Source organism: Alexandromys fortis, unplaced genomic scaffold, assembly GCF_014885135.2.
Source record: "Alexandromys fortis isolate MF-2015 unplaced genomic scaffold, M_Fortis_MF-2015_v1.1 scaffold_57, whole genome shotgun sequence".
Lineage (NCBI taxonomy): Eukaryota > Metazoa > Chordata > Mammalia > Rodentia > Cricetidae > Alexandromys > Alexandromys fortis.
The window spans coordinates 6,715,750-6,731,613 of NW_026067941.1; the positions used below are offsets into that span (position 1 = coordinate 6,715,750).

General features: G+C 48.0%; 1 protein-coding gene across 4 annotated transcripts in view; it reads right to left on the reverse strand.

Annotated features, from left to right (window-relative positions):
* Kiaa1549 (KIAA1549 ortholog) overlaps positions 1–15,864 on the reverse strand; it is a 125,647-nt gene that overhangs the window by 43,370 nt on the left and 66,413 nt on the right. For all 4 annotated transcript variants that reach the window (XM_050147901.1, XM_050147899.1, XM_050147900.1 and 1 more), the window contains exons 7-10: positions 15,482–15,541; positions 14,206–14,354; positions 11,361–11,538; positions 4,842–5,026 (exon numbers count right to left, since the gene is read on the reverse strand). In XM_050147901.1, the coding sequence (XP_050003858.1) occupies positions 4,842–5,026; positions 11,361–11,538; positions 14,206–14,354; positions 15,482–15,541 (572 nt within the window). The remainder of the gene's footprint in view (positions 1–4,841; positions 5,027–11,360; positions 11,539–14,205; positions 14,355–15,481; positions 15,542–15,864) is intronic.

Genomic DNA, 15,864 nt, shown 5'->3' on the forward strand with positions numbered 1-15,864 from the left:
CTCTTTTTTCTATATATTACTTGGGGGACAAGCCACGTTGCCTGGCCCCACGGGAACACGCTGCCAACAAGTCAGGGAGGTCTAGGCAAGCAGATCGGCCAAGTAACAAGAGAGACGCGTGATGAATTTTAAACCATGTGGGCCATAGATATAACAAGACCCATATGGAACAAGACACAGCAAAGCCCCCAATGCTTGGGTCCATCGGATCCCCAGGGAAGACAACAGAAACCATAAAGCAAATCCCCCCTCCCAAAAAAAAAAACCTGCAATGGTGTGGAAAGTGCCATTTTATGAGTTCATTACCTGACTGGTAACAGTTAATGAAAAATCCCCCATAGCCACCATGGGGCTTCCATTTAAAAAGTGAAGACAAGACAGAGTTACAGCCATCGGGTTGTCCTCAGTTCGGCCACCTAGGGCCCTGTGTCCTTAGGTGGAAGGAGAACATAACGGGCTGGTACCCACAGGCCACACTGAACCATGGGTGACAGAGACTATCAGGGTGCTAATAATCCAGGAGACTGAATCGAGAGCTGGGGAGGAGTACCTGGTGGCATTTCTCTTCCACACTGCCTTCCCAAGTGACCCCTGCAAATGGACAGCTGTCCAGACTGCTCCCCTTGGCAGATATCCTGCAATGGCTACCTGTGGTACCAGTTCCAATCCCATAGACTTCTTCAAGGCTCTTGGGATGGGTCCTTTGTCACAGGAGTTTAGGCAGTGCCCTTCCTTACAAGCTTGCTCCAGCTCTCACACCCCTTCCGAGGTAGCGGTGGCTTAAATAAGAATGGTCCCTATCAGTTCATATATTCGAATGCATAGTCAGCAGGGAGTGGGACTCTTTGAAAGGATTAGAAGGATTAGGCGGTGTGGCCTTGTTAGAGGACTGTGCCAGTGGTGTCAAAAGTCCATGCCAGGCCCAGTCAAGTCTTTCTGCTGCCTGCAGATCCAGATGTAGAACTCTAAGCTATTTTTTTAGCACCATGTCTGCCTGGGCGCCACCATTCTCCTTACCACAACGATAATGGTCTAAACCTCTGAAACTGTAAGCAAGGCCCCAATTAAATCCTAACTTTTAGAAGAGTTGCCTTGGGCATGGTGTTGTGTTACACAGCAACAGAACTGTGACTAAGACAGAGGTCCACCGGCCTCTTGCACCTCAGTTCCAGCCCAGCATCACCTCTCAGAAGGCAGAAGAATGCTCCCCCCCCAAGCTGCCACAGCCCAAATTTGCCAATGCTTGTATTGCTGCAGGTCAATCTGGGAGAGACTGGGTCTTCTCCACAGCTATCACCCTCCAAGACAGAGAGAGAACCTGCTGTTGGTGCTTGTAATTTAGTCTGGCCAAACACTTAGGATGTGCATGGCGTGGCTAGCTCTTTCTGGGTGCCCACAGTGCCAACTTTAGTAGCATTTCAGGGTGTGAACCACCCAGGGGCTACAATCCCACACTAATCATTGGTATGGGCTGCTCCCATTGGAAGAAACACATTCCCATGGGGCCCACACGCATCCAGCCATTTATGGTGAGAAGGATCCACACTGCAGTTTTGTAGGTAATAATAACAAATGGTGGCTTTGGACAGAGATGAAAGCAAATACAAATAAAGGAAAGATCTGTGGTGTTTTCCCATTATTATCGGACATCAGGACGGCCTGCCTGGAAACCTAAGACACGCTGGTCTCTCTTTTTGTCTTTCAAACATGGACCCTCAGACAATCTGAAGCGGTCTCTTGGTTACAAGGGGAAGGGGGTGGGGAGCGCAGGTCAGTAGATTTATTGTTTCCAGATGTTGGCAACTCTGAGATTTGCTGGAGGATTTCAGAGAGCGACACAGGGCAGCATCAGGGTGGGCTGAACAGGAGAGGGAGAGAAAGCCAGAGGAGCAGGGATGCCAACCACAGTCACAGGACAGAACCGCACTCGTTACCTCAGGGGACAGGCGACAGACCCTTCACCACAGCTGTACAGCCTCAGGAGAAAGTGGACAGGTTTGCTTTCAACTAAGGGGCGGTCACGGTCTTCCTACTGCAGACCCGTGGCAAGCCTGTGCAGACAGCTGCAATGCTAGCAAAAGAAGATGCGGTTGCCTCCTGACGGTGCGAGCAGATAGTCACTACTTTGGGGTTCTACCAAGCAGATCTTTGCTGCAACAAAGCTGTGTGTACGCAGAGACCCTTGCAGATCCTGAAGAAAAAGAACTCCCCCGGCTGGAAATTCTGTTTGGAACCATCCATTTGATTTATAGCAACATCTGCCACATGGAACTAACACAGAAGCAGAAGTGAGGGAGAAAGCTTGGGGGATATCTTGTTTTCAGCTGGGGAGCTGCTGACCTCCAGCAGTTTACAATGCACAAGGCTTCCACAAGGAGTAGGTATGGCAGAAACAAAGAACAGAAAATACCCAAACATCTCTATGGGCTAAGTCTCCCCGTAACAACGCTCTTTCACCAGAACAAAAGCATGTCCCTCCCTCTTGTTGATCCGATTTCATGCCACGAATCACTGAACACTATGGCAGGCGCCTTTTCCGTGTCGTTTGTTACCCTACAAACTACAGACACCAGGAGACTACATAGAATAGTAAGTGAGGATGGGGGGAAAGAGAACATCCATGCATCCATGCATAAAAAGCTGCTAGCATATTGATAGCCACAAGCTTGCAATATAATTAAGATTTTTCATTAATTCATAAGAAAGCAAAATACTCTTTATTTACTATTATAGGTACATAACATATTTAAAAATGAAACTTACTTTTTATTTAGGAGGCTGAGGTTTGGAATATTTATGGGTTTTGCTTCGTTTTTGTTTTTCCATGGGTTATGTGTGTGTGGTATGTGGTGGATACATGTTCACGTGTGTGGGGGTTCATGTTGGCTGTCTCCCTAATCACTCTCAGGTTGGGTCTCTCCCTGAGTCCAAACCTTGCAAATTTGTCTAGTCTAGCTAGCCATCTTGTCCCAGAGATCGTGTCTCCTCCTCAGATGTTCTGGGATTACAGGCAGTCACCAGACACCCCAGTTTTTATGTAGGTGTGGAGGATCTAAACCCTGGTCCTGATGCTTGCAAGGCAAGTGCTTTAATCACTGAGCCGCCTCCCGGCCCATTTTGTTTTGTTTTGCTTTGCTTTTTTGGAAACAATGTCTTACTGTACAGTCCCAGCTGCCTTGAATTATGATATTCCTGCCTTTACCTCCCAAGAGCTAGGATTGAAGGCATGCCTGGCTAGCAGATTTTTTTTTTTTTTTTTGGAGAACATCTGAATAAAATCAGAAGGTTACTATGGCAATCTTTTATTTCTTGCTCTTTTGCTATTTGCTTGATCTTATCACTTTCAGAATAGAGCAAGCCTTCCAAGATTTACATAGTAGGCATGTGCTAATAAATACAGCAGCCGGACTAAACAGGCTGGCTGAAATGAATGCTGGTCAATGGCCACAGCTAGAGACTTCCTCTCAAATGCAGGCAAGGTGAGATGCCAGATGCTGACCCCAAGTCAATTTCTTTGCGTGAAAGCTCATATGGCAACATCACAGAAAGTCCAAAATATTCATATGAAAAAGAACCACTATTTCTACAAAACTGAATGCCTTGGAGAGACAAATGAAAAGTGGGGAGCTGAAAACAGCCGCTGCCAAATTAGGTGCAGGTGAGTCAACTCAAAAACAAACAACTAGCCAGACAGTGGTGGCGCACCCCTTTAGACCCAGCACTCAGGAGGCAGAGGCAGGTGGATCTCTGCGAGTTGGAGGGCAGCCTGGTCTACAGACCGAGTTCCAGGACAGGGTCCAAAGCTACAGAGAAACCCTGTCTCAAAAAACCAAAACCAAACAAACAACGCCCCTCCCAAAATCCAACTAGGGAGTCCAGCAGGGGCATGGAAAACATGGAAAGGGGCATTAAAAAAATCCTAGAGAGTCTGGGACTGAGATTTGTTTGTCTTTATCCAAAGAGAAAAGAACCAGGACCAGCAGGTGACACAGAGGATGTCTCCTTTTAGAGCCCCTCTCAGTGGACAACCACTCAGAGCAACAACAAAGAGCGAGGCTGTGCTGGAAGACTAGAGTCCATCATAATATAGAAGTTTAAAACATGCATGACAATTTTTAGTGATTAAAGGGGCACTGGAGAGATGGCTCTGTGATTACAATCACTTGCTCATCTTCCAGAGGACCAGAGTTTGGTTCCCAGCACCCACACTGGGTGGCTCACAAGCACCTCTAACTCCAGCTCCCGAGAATCCAGCATCCTCTTCTGACCTCTTCAGGTGTGCATACTTGCACACACACACACTCAATATACACACTCTCTCTCTGCACACACTCTCTCTCTCTCTCTCTCTCTCTCTCTCTCTCTCTCTCTCTCTCTCACACACACACACACACACACACACACACACACACAAATGGGTTTCCAACACGAACAGAAAGAAACTAAGAGAGCCGTCTAGTGGATCTGTGTATGAGGAAAGGCACACAGATCTGAGGGAACCTGCATGGCCACTGCTCTTCAAAAACAAAAATAGCCAGAGTGAATGAATCACAATCCATTCCCAGAATGAACTGATCTTCTACAGAGTCCCTCAACATTAAAATCACAGTGGATCCCAGGTTCACTTCGCATCTGTTTTACAGGTCCTGTTCTTGGAATACATTCCTAACACAGAGAACTGGGGCTACGGTAAACAGACAGGAAGACAGAAGACCCTCCTCCCCCTCGCCATTAGACTGAAGAGTTTTTTTCAATGGCCCTCCCTTGTCCTTCAGCATCCAAGTCTGGACTTGTTTCTGCCCCGTGAAGACGCTCGTGCGGACACCGGAGTTGGCGCTTACCTTCTGCCGCTGCTGTATGTTGGCCACCGTGTCGGGCTGGAAATCCAGCTTGTCTGTGCGGCACAGCTTCCAGTAGAGGATGACGACAATCACGGTGACCACTAGCACTGGGATGACCACGCCCACCACGACCCATAGGTTGCTGCTCTGTGACTCCGGGGATGGCCTCTTCACTCTGTCCACAGCTGCAGACGAGCAGAAGAAGGAGAAAGGGTTCTCAGCAATGTATCCTTCATTCATCTGCTGGACGGAACGTGCCCTCCTCTGAGAGACCTGAGGCTCGTCACACAGCTCAAGACACGACAGTAACCAGGCATATTTGAATGTCATACAAGGAACATACCAGGGATCACGACACACATGACGTGCCAGAGGACATAAGCTTGGTTGATTCTAGTCTCCGAGTGTCTAGTTTATTCTTCCTATTCCATAACATTCTCATAAAATGGTTCCCTTCAAATGTGAGAAGAGAAGCTATGTGCTCACAATACAGCTGTAACCACCATATCCAACGGAGTGGGCATCACCTCCCAGGTCTCTGGACAGAACACGAGCTGGAACCTGGAGACCTGGGAGAAGGAAGCTCTTCCCCATTCTACCAACTCACTTCTCACAAATGTTTACTGACGGTGCCAGACACTATTCTAAAGGCAAGATGTGCCGATGAATAAGCAGACGAAACCCTTCAAGGGCACACTGGCTCTAGTGACGGGAAGAGAAAGCCACCAAGGAGTGAATCCCCAGATAAAAGCATCTGCTAACAGTACTATCTGCCTGCGGAAACAGCCGATGAGTACTGTTGCGGAATAATCTTTTTGTATAGCACACAGATGAACAGAAATGGGTTCATTTAAGTTATAAGAGCTAGAGGGACAAGCCCAAGCTCTAGGCCAAGCTTTCATAATAATTAATAATAAGTTTCCATGTCATTATTGGGCAGCTGATGGTACCAGCAAAAATGTCTGACTATAAGTTACAGGACCACAACAAAGACAACTGGGCGCGTCCACCTCAGCACCTGAGAACATGACAGAGACGGGGTTGTCCACAGCTGCACTTAACACAGTAGCCATGGTGGAGAAGCCCAAAACCGCCAACACGTAGATGGATATACAAAGTGTGGAACATCCACCCAGCAGAATACTATGCAGCGTTGGAATAGGAAGAGGGGAACTGTGGAAATGGCTCACTGAGTAAGGACACTCGCTGTATAAACAAGAGGACCTGGATTCAGACCCCTAGTGCCCATGTCAAAGAGGGGCATGGTCACAGTCCTACCTGCAACCCCAGCACCATGTAGGGCAGAGACAGGAGGATGGCTGGGCTGTGGTCGCCAGCCTAGCTCCAGGTTCAGTGAGAGACCCTGTCTCAAAGGAACTGGGGAATGACAGAGTAGGACCCCTGTCTCACACAAACACAGAAGAGAAAAGAAGACAAAAAAGGACTCTCAAAATAGCCAAAACAGGAATGACCTTTGAAAACATGCTATCTGGGAGACACCAGACACACACGGATAAACAAGGCACCTAGAACAGTCAGATAAAGAAAACAGTGGCTACCAGGCCTGCGGCACAACCCAATGGGCAGAGCGTCTAACTCACCAGGCCTGAGGGACACAACCCAATGGGCAGAGCGTCCAACTCACCAGGCCTGAGGGGCACTACCCAATGGGCAGAATGTCTATACTCAGTGACAAGCTCTGGAAATGAAGGGAGGAGGAGGCCACAAGCACCAAGCAGAGTCAATTCCACTCGCTCATACATGTCAAAATGGTCAACAGTGTTACACGTGTGATTTTTCTTTAAATTTTGACATTTTAATTACATAATTTCTTCTTCCCTTTTCCCTCCAATACATATATTTTACCAATCTCCCCTTAAAGAGGACTCTTGGGTTTAACTAAAGGGGGTGTTTGCTAGGAAACTGAAGTCTGAACATGGGATTTTGGGGTATTGTCTTCCTAACCTGTGACCTTTGAACCCCTGGAACACAGATCTTAATGGAAACTTCTTTATTAAAGGTAACAGGTATCAATTATTAGATGACATTGAAATGAGCTGTATCCTCTGGAACTGCCTGTCTGCACTCACAGCGGTCTCTCACCTTTCATGGCTCAGATGACCCTGCACGAACCCTTCTGCTCCCTCCCCGCTCCTATTTCCTTCGCTAGCTGATCCTTTGCCCTGTGTCTTCCTCACTCCGTGCCTGCTGATCCTCTGAAGCTCCTGGGAGCTCGGAGCTTCTCCCACTCAGACCCAGTCTCGAAACCCAAATGTTCCTCCTGTCCCCCTCATACCCCTGCCTCCCTGTGACAACCCTCTTATCTTTGTTTCAAAAACGGTGCCCGCTGTTCTCCTAAAATGCCCTTTGCACATCAAAGTCTAGTGTTAGATGCTGTATAACTCTTCCTCTCTGCTCACACCAGCTTCCACGCCTTGTCTTTTCAAACACCCCTAAATTGTGACTGGCAGGGACTAAGGCCTGAGCTCCCTCCTGTCTCAGAAGCTAAGACCTCTTCTAGGATCAAACTATGTCTGATCAGAGACGGAGCAACAACACGGAAAGTATATTTTTACTAAAGATTCATTATTTATTGTTACTTCATATATATGGGATCTTTGCCTGCATGTATGTCTGTGTACCACATGGGGGCAGTGCACTCAGAGGTCAGAAGAGAGTGTCAGAGCCCCTAGAACTGGACTTACAGGGGGTGGTAAGCTGCCATTTGGGGGCTGCGAATCCATCCAATGTCCTCTGGAAGAGCAGTCAGTGCCCTTAGTCACTGAGCCCTCTCTCCACCCCCAGTGAAAAGTCGTAGAGAAGTTTGTGTTTGGCAGTGAGAGAACAAAGACTGGATTTTACAATGTGGCCTGGATGGAATTCACACTAATTGCTCGTTGTGCCTGAGGACAAGCAATAGCATGGACGTGGTGACAGCTCAGCGGAGGAGCTGAGGACTGATATTCCTCTTAGCGCTAATCTAAGAAAACCACAGAGAGGCACAGACAGCGTCCTGAAGGCCCCTTTACTGGCCCTGCTAGGAAGTGAGGCTTCTTCTACCAACCCTGAAATCCCAGGATGCTTGCGTGGATGGCCCTGAGCAGTCCTCAGGTCAGGCGATGGAGACAAGAGCAGGGTTAAACAAGCTTTCCATGAGAAGGGACGGTGGACTGGTCAGACGGACATGACCGCCCGATCTTTGCCCTCAGGGCTTTCATTGAGAGTTAGATAGTCTCAGGATGACACGGTTCCTAGGTGAGGACCCAGGGCCCTGTGTGTGAGGAAACCAGGCTGGGTCTTTTCGGGTCCTCGTACATACATGTTTGGTATGCAAAGACGTGTCAGGAGCATGCATGTTTGGTATGCGAAGATGTGTCAGGAGCATGCATGTTTGGTATGGGAAGCCGTGTCAGGAGCATGCATGTTTGGTATGCGAAGATGTGTCAGGAGCATGCATGTTTGGTATGGGAAGCCGTGTCAGGAGCGTCCAGGTTTGGTACGGAAAGCTGTGTCAGGAAGAATGATACACGCATGTTGTGTAGAAGTCACTGTGAGTGCTGGTTAAGCTCAGAAGCCCCATGGTATGCATACAGGCCTGGAACCCCTGAACAGGCTCACACAGTAGTCACCTGAACTTGTTGGGGGGTTTCACGGCATGTGTGTGGTCCATGTCAGGATGGGCGCTTTAGATGGAAGAAACGGCTCACCCAGCCCATGTCACTGCGATTAGTCTGCCTGCTCTCACCCCTTCTTCCTGCCTTCGGGTTATCTCTGGCTCTGGGGCCAGCCAGAAGCTACCTGTGGATTTCTCATTATTCGATCAAGCCAGCACTGGTTAATCTTGTAACTCTGGTGAGTGACAAGCACTTGAAGGACTGTTGACTTGCCTGCTGATAGGCCAGTGTTTGAAAATCTGCACCCTCTCCATTTCCCACGTGCCTGTATCCTCTCAAAATCAACCTCGTATAAAACATGGAGGGAGGTGGCTCTCAGCATCAGCCTCCGGCTCTGGATGCAGTGCTAGGAAGTGCTTTTTTATTATTTCCTCATTGATCTGAAACAGACCCCAATTATGCAGCCATCTCCCAAGCACACCCAACAGCCTACTAAAGGTATGACGTCACCTCTCCCACCACGGTCCACCGAACGAAGGAAGTGCACACAGCAGCCCTCACACCGGTTAGTCTCCAGGGACAGGGACTGATTTCACCAAAAGGTAATTTCAAAGGTATTGTTTAAAAGCTGGGCTGAAGGCACAACTCAGGGGTTAAGAGCACTTGCTGCTCTTCCCGTTGACTTGGGTTTGGCTCTTAGCACCCACATGGTGGTTCACGACCCTCTATAACTCCAGTCTCAGCGGATGTAATGCCCTCTTCTGACCTCTGTGGGCACTGAACATGGGTGGTACACAGATATCTATACAGGCAAAACACCGGTACACATAAAATTAAAATCTAAAAGAACAAGAGTTTAAAGCTGCATTGTTGACTGTGTCAGGGAGAGCAGGGTGCCACAGCTTAGAGCTGATATAACGGGGCTGCAATGCTCCAGAAGCCGGACCTGAAGGACATGAAGACATAAAGCAGAAGATGCCTGGAGGTGGGCGGCCTCCATGTGGACTGTCTTCCTCTATATGGCTCTGCCAGAGTCGCTCCATCTAGCTGAGAGATGTGTTTAGTCTTAGTTTATGGATATGAGTGTTTGGTAGAAGTAGGAGTGCACCCTGTGTGTTTGGTGCAGAAGCCAGAGGAGGGCGTCAGGTGTCCGGACCTGGAATTGTGCCGGTCACGAGCTGCCATGTGAGGGCCGGGAACTGCCAAAGCTGCCACTGAGCCATCTCTCCAGCACCATCACTCCACTTAGAGGAAAGAAACAGAACAGTGTGTGAAGACCGAGAGTCACTCGGAAGGCCTGTTACAACGAAGCTGGCTACAGTTTCTCTCCCATCTGCCAATGATTTCATCCGGAAAGTGTAACTGACTGAGTGGACATAAAAGTCCTACTTGTTACAGACAAGCTAGGCTACAGTAACCGACCTTCATAATGAAGTACAAAGCTACCTGAGAAGAACAAAAACATGTCTTGTGGTCCTAGCATGCCTGTGACGCCTGACCTCTGCGAGTGCTGATGGGCCTGTAAATTATACCAACTCCACTTTCTCACAGGCGTTAATTACAAGATTATGTCTGAAATGGGACTGTCTTAGTGGTCATCTCTGATTGCATCATTACATCTGCCCGGGGGGTATTTGTGTATTTGTCCCATTTTACGGACGTCAGCACGCATCCACAATGACGTCTAAGCATGGTCCATCAGTCTGTGTTTTTAATAAGCATATTGATGAAGAAAAAAAAAAGCACTGTCTCCTACCTGTCCTCAGTAAGTTCTTCAGGGTTCTCTGATGTCGAAGACATCTGCCTATCCCTCTACTTCGGGAGCAGGTTTGCCCACACACTACCAAGGACTGCTCTGAATAATGGAGGAAACACCCACACCAAGACCGCAGTCCAACTTGTCAGATTGTATTTGGAGAGTTACAGTCTCCATGCTGTTCCCTGTTCTTTATTTTAAATACACACCCCAAATCTGGCAGTTGGAAAAGAGGTACTAAGAGCAAGCATTGCCAAAGGGCAGGGCCAAGCACCTTCCAATAATAATAAGAAATATCAAACACATCTTTCTAACCGTAGAGTGGTGTGAGTTGAGGGTGAGGGAGAAACAGGATCAAGAAGAGGGTAAGGATCAAGGGATTCCTTTGTGTTAAAAGGCCCCGAAGGAAGCCAGACAGCCTAGAGGGCACCTCCCAGCTTCCTGAGTGACTCACTGGCCCCACCAACATGCAGGGTGTGACATGGAAGATTTTGGAATAAAAACAGAATAGGTGCATTATTTTACCTAAGACAGTTTTGGAAATGAAAACTGGCATAGGGGTAGAGGAAAGGATGTTCGTGTTGCTATAAGGTCCTGTGACTCACTAGTAACTCCACGAACATGAGGTGTGAGGTAGTAAAAACAACAGCAATGGCCACAGTCACACCGATGGAAATAAAAATAAAGAGGTTTTCAGCAAACGAAGGATAAATAAAAGTCACACAGGCCTGATGTCCTGAGCTGGGACCCCAGAACCCCATAAATATGGAAGGAAAGAACTGAGTCTACAAAGTTGTCCTCTGATCTCCACAAATATACCATGGCAGGTGTACATGCACACACAGGCGCACACACACACACAAACACACACATAAATACATACACACACACGCACGCACACACATGCATGCATGCACACACGCACAGTGTATATTTTATAATTTATAATAAATAATTTTAAGAACAATACAAGGAAACCTCAGCAAATGAACATCAACAACCAGCTTCTTCCACAAACACACTTCAGAACAAGGTTTTAAGACATAAACCCACCACACACAGGTCTGTGCTGTAGTTCAGACCTCTCTATCAGAATACAAGTGGCTTTGGCCTCCAGCATGGCTGACAGAATGGAACTCTTAGACTTACGCTGGGCAATGACGCCTTGAATCCGGTACCCCAAGATGATCGCTGCTCTCTGGAGATCGACCTTGTTGATCAGGTCTGAAGACTCGGTTGCACTAAGTCTCTCTCCATCTTGATTCTCCACAAAGTAGATGAGCTGTACAGGATTGTCGTCTCCCTCCAGCCTGGACACGTTTACCACCTGAGACAGACAGAGTCCATCAGCATCGGGAAAGTTCACAGTGCCGGCTGCCCCTTCTCAGGGCACTCAGTCCCTAGTGTGTGACTTGGGATTTGTCCCAGCCCTCTTAAAAAGCTCATTGCTACTTCTGGAGTCCCCGAATCTCCCTACTCTCCTCTGGGGGAGACAGAGCTACAGAGAAAGGCCCTCTGTGTAGAATAGCAACTGTACCTTGTTTTGTTTTAGTGTCTTCTTTGAGACAAAGGGACCAAGAGAGTGCACAGAACAACACCAGACAGGATGGAATTGTAACCGACAACCTCCAACAAACTCACCATGTCATGGGAGTGACCTGTGTGCCTACCCTTTATATTAAAAAGTCTGGGAATCCTTTTCATAGAAATCACGTTCTCAGCGGTAGCCACTTCTGTTAAAGACTCCGAAAGCTCCATTCTAGAAGGAGCCATGGAAGGTCTAACTTCAGCATTCTTTCTGGATGACGGCTAATCAGATTTATATCGGGAACCACAACATAAAAGGTATCTTTCCAAGTCAACCATTTGGGTGACGAAAAGTATGTGTGTATTATACAAATTATGTGGCCCAATGAAGAAATTTTGAAAAACACATGCAAAAAACTATATAGTGAAACCATCTTGAAAATTCAACCAATTATAGAAAGCCACTCTGAAGACTCAGCCCACTCCCCTTTCCTTCCCTGCGTTATTTCAGGACTGTCCTTCATGTTCCTCTCTACAGCTTTTCACAGCACATTTCACAGTACTGAGTTTTTCAATTGCTGGAGAATATTCCAATACATAAAGATCTACCCTTTACCCACTCCCTAATCCCGAGACAGTTACGTTGGTTCAGTATCTGTTATCTCCTTTGTTAATTGGGAGGAGGTTGAAACAAGGTCTCACTCTGGACCCTTGGCAGACCTGGAACTCGCTACTTAGACCAGGCCGACCCCTAAGTCTTAGACTCATCAGCATCTACCTCCCTAGTGCTGAGATTAACAGCGTGCACCACCATGCCTGGTTCTTTTATTAATTGTTAAAACTGCACTTATTTGTGTGTGTGCATGTGTGTGTGTGTATGCGTATGCGTATGCGTGTGGGCACATGTGTCCCTCCTAGTACAGAGGACAACTTGCAGGAGTGCTCAAACTCAGGTCCAGACTTGGTAGCAAGAGCCATCTCACTAGCCCGTGTTCAGTGTTTCAGTTTTCATCCACAAAGTTCAGGTGAAGAGCCCTGTACTTTTGTTTACAATGCCTTTTGTAGAGACCAGAAACAGAGCATGGCCTCCGGGCAATCTGTCAGGTGGCGTGGATCTGAGGAGGCTTGGTGACCTTCCACAGAAGTCAGGCTCCTATCTGAAGAAGCTTAAGTATCCAGCGTGGGACCTGATCACCCAGGTTTCTGGTGCTCTGCAACCTCTCTATGCACTCAGCCCTTGTGAAGCCACAGGCTGCTGAACACCACAAGGCCTTCACAATTCATTTTCATATTTATTTTGTTGTATGCCTATTTAATTAATAGACATTTATTAGTGCTTTTTTTCCTTTTTATTTATTGGGTTTTTTTTTTAAGTTCTTAGTATTTTGGGTTGGAGAGATGGCTCAGCGGTTTACAGCATGGACTGCTGAGATCTGAGTTCAAATCTCAGAACCCCCATAGGAAGGCTCCCAGCCAACTGCAACTCCATCCTCAGAGGCATCCAACACCTCTGACCTCCACGGACACCTGCGCTCACATGCACACACCCTTGCACACATATGCATAATTAAAATAATAAGAGTAAACATCTAAAATCTTAGTCCTTTGTAAAGTTCCCTGGTGTGACTGCATCTGGCAAGGAAACCATTTTGGGAGCCTAAGAAACACGTTTCTGGGTGGGGAACAGGAAGCAAGGCTGAGGGGGACACATGTGGTGAAGGTGCTAGAATTAAAGGACACTAATTCTAGGCAAAACTGGCACCCTGACCTTTCCAGGTCAATCCCGTATCTTGTTCTCACAGCCCCTGCCCCGCCCACCAGTCCCCCTTCACTGCTGGGTTTCATCCTAGTTCTGGGTTCCTGAAATGGTCTATGAACCCCATTTTTCTGTGATGCTCCCAGCCTGTAACTGACTGGCAAAGACAGAAATCCACACCAGTCACACAGAGACAGGAATTAATCAGCAGCTCCACCCCCAAAGTTCTGTGACTATGTGTGTAAAAAATAGGTCATTTTCCAACTCAAACAGCTCTGTGGCCTGCCTGCCCGTTCCCAGAGAGAAGACAATTTGGGGCACAGGCTGGCAGGAGGTGGGGGAAGATGAGATTCTGAACAGAGGGCAGAAAATGCCCTCCGCCTGCTAGGACTCTCCCAGATCACCAATTCAGTTCTAAAATGCCACAAAAACCATTAAATAAGTTCAGCTGTTGGTGATTTTAAAAACTGTGCTTCAAAAAAAAACAAAGCCTTAAGATGATACAGGAACCCACTGTAAATTTTCTACCACACCCCCTGCAATCCAGGGCGAGGCCAACGAATTGCTAAGGTTTCTGTCTGGACTCCAAGTGACATGCAAGGCTGCCGTGTTCTTCTGAACAATCAATTCACACCAAACTTTTCCATTTACACGAGAATCGCAGATTCCCAGGGGCTTTTCCTCTGCCTACCACCCTCCTTCGGTGAGTACCTGCACCACACTGTTGCCAGCAGCCACCGTGGCCCTGCGCCACAGTCTTCTCCTGGTGGGCACCTCGCTGAGCAGCTGGGCCAGTTTGCGCTCCATCTCGGCTGGAAACACTTCGTTATGGAGCTGCTTTTCCACTACGCCCAGGAGGACTGTGTTCAACAAGAAAGCAAGCCCTCAGAGCAAGTCAGCACACAGGAGCAAACACGGGGGGCGGGGGACAACGACAGGGTGCGTGCACCTGTGCAGAAGTCCCACACAAGACTACCACAAAACACTAACTACTAGGCAGGAGGCATGGTGGGGGGGGGGGGACTAGATGGGAACAGAGTAAAGGACCCTGGCAATGGCCCTAGTCCATGGCAAACTAAAGGCGAGAAGCCCCAGGAACTCAGCCATGGAAGCTCTGAGCACAGCGTCTCACAAGATCAAAGAAATCCTGTTGGTCTGCTCCATCTCAAACTTCAGGATAGTCTGAGTTTTTATCTTGTCTCTGGATAGACTTCCACTCTCCCTTGAAGAGAGGGGAGGGATCTGCCTGCTTCTTGCTATCTGTATCAGACAAAGGTATCTAAACAGACAATCAGCTTATCCTCCACTTGGCAGGGAAGCAGACTTTCAGCCAAATTTGTTTCAAAGGCTCCCCTGAGGTCCAACACTAGGGAAGTCACCTCAACACTCCGAGGTCTGGAAAATGGAATCTAAGCACCAAGCAAAGCACTGAGCCCCACACAAGGCTTCAGAGCCCGTAAGTGGTGACTGTGTAGACACCCTCTTTCCTCATGCTGCCTGCACACTGGGGCCTGGGACTCTCAGAATTCAGAGACCAGGTTATTAGAGAGCCTTGCACTGAAACGCCGCGTCCTCAGTCTAAACACAAGGCTCTATCTGTGGACACATCGACCTGGATGTGCCCAAGTTTGTCTAAATACCTGACCCTGGTCCCCAAACTACTGTATTCATCTAGCAATACTTTCAGGGAAAAAAAAAAAATGCTTGCTTCTCAGCTTCACCCTACCTCAGGTCAGGAGACTAGATTCCCCGTAGATCCCGCCCTGGTCTTGATGCATGAATTTTAAAGATGCCCTTTCTGTGCCATAACTCAGTGGGACACATTCCCAAAGTCCAAACTGAATCCCTTTTCTCATTCATTCTCTGCCAAGAATTTAAAGTACATCTTGTCCTCAATTTGGGAACCAGGAAGAGTGCATCATTCGCCACATGCCCTCCCAGACTTCTTACTGAACAGTGCTCCAAACGTTATGTCAATCGAACATACCTGTTCTGACCCAGGAGGACTTCAGTAACTGAGACAGGTTGAGCTGTGGGTACTGGAAGGCTACAGAAAGGGAAAAGTCGGAGAGGGAGGAAAGACAGTGAGAAGCATGTTTCCACTCAGGAAGGCAAGTGTTCTAGGAGCGTGGGGTAAGTCACAACACATCACCCTTCCTAGACTATAGCACTCCTCGAGACCCCAGGAGCATGAAGACAGAGGGCCACCAGGTTCTGAGACCCTAGGAGAGGGAAGGACCACCACATCACACAGGCCACCACAACGTCTCCTGTGTCTGTTGTTCTCTAGCAAAGCATCCGCAAGCTGTATGCGTCAGCTCCAGGAGCTCTCTCGGCAATGCCTCTGGGTAAAGTGAAGCACTGTCTACC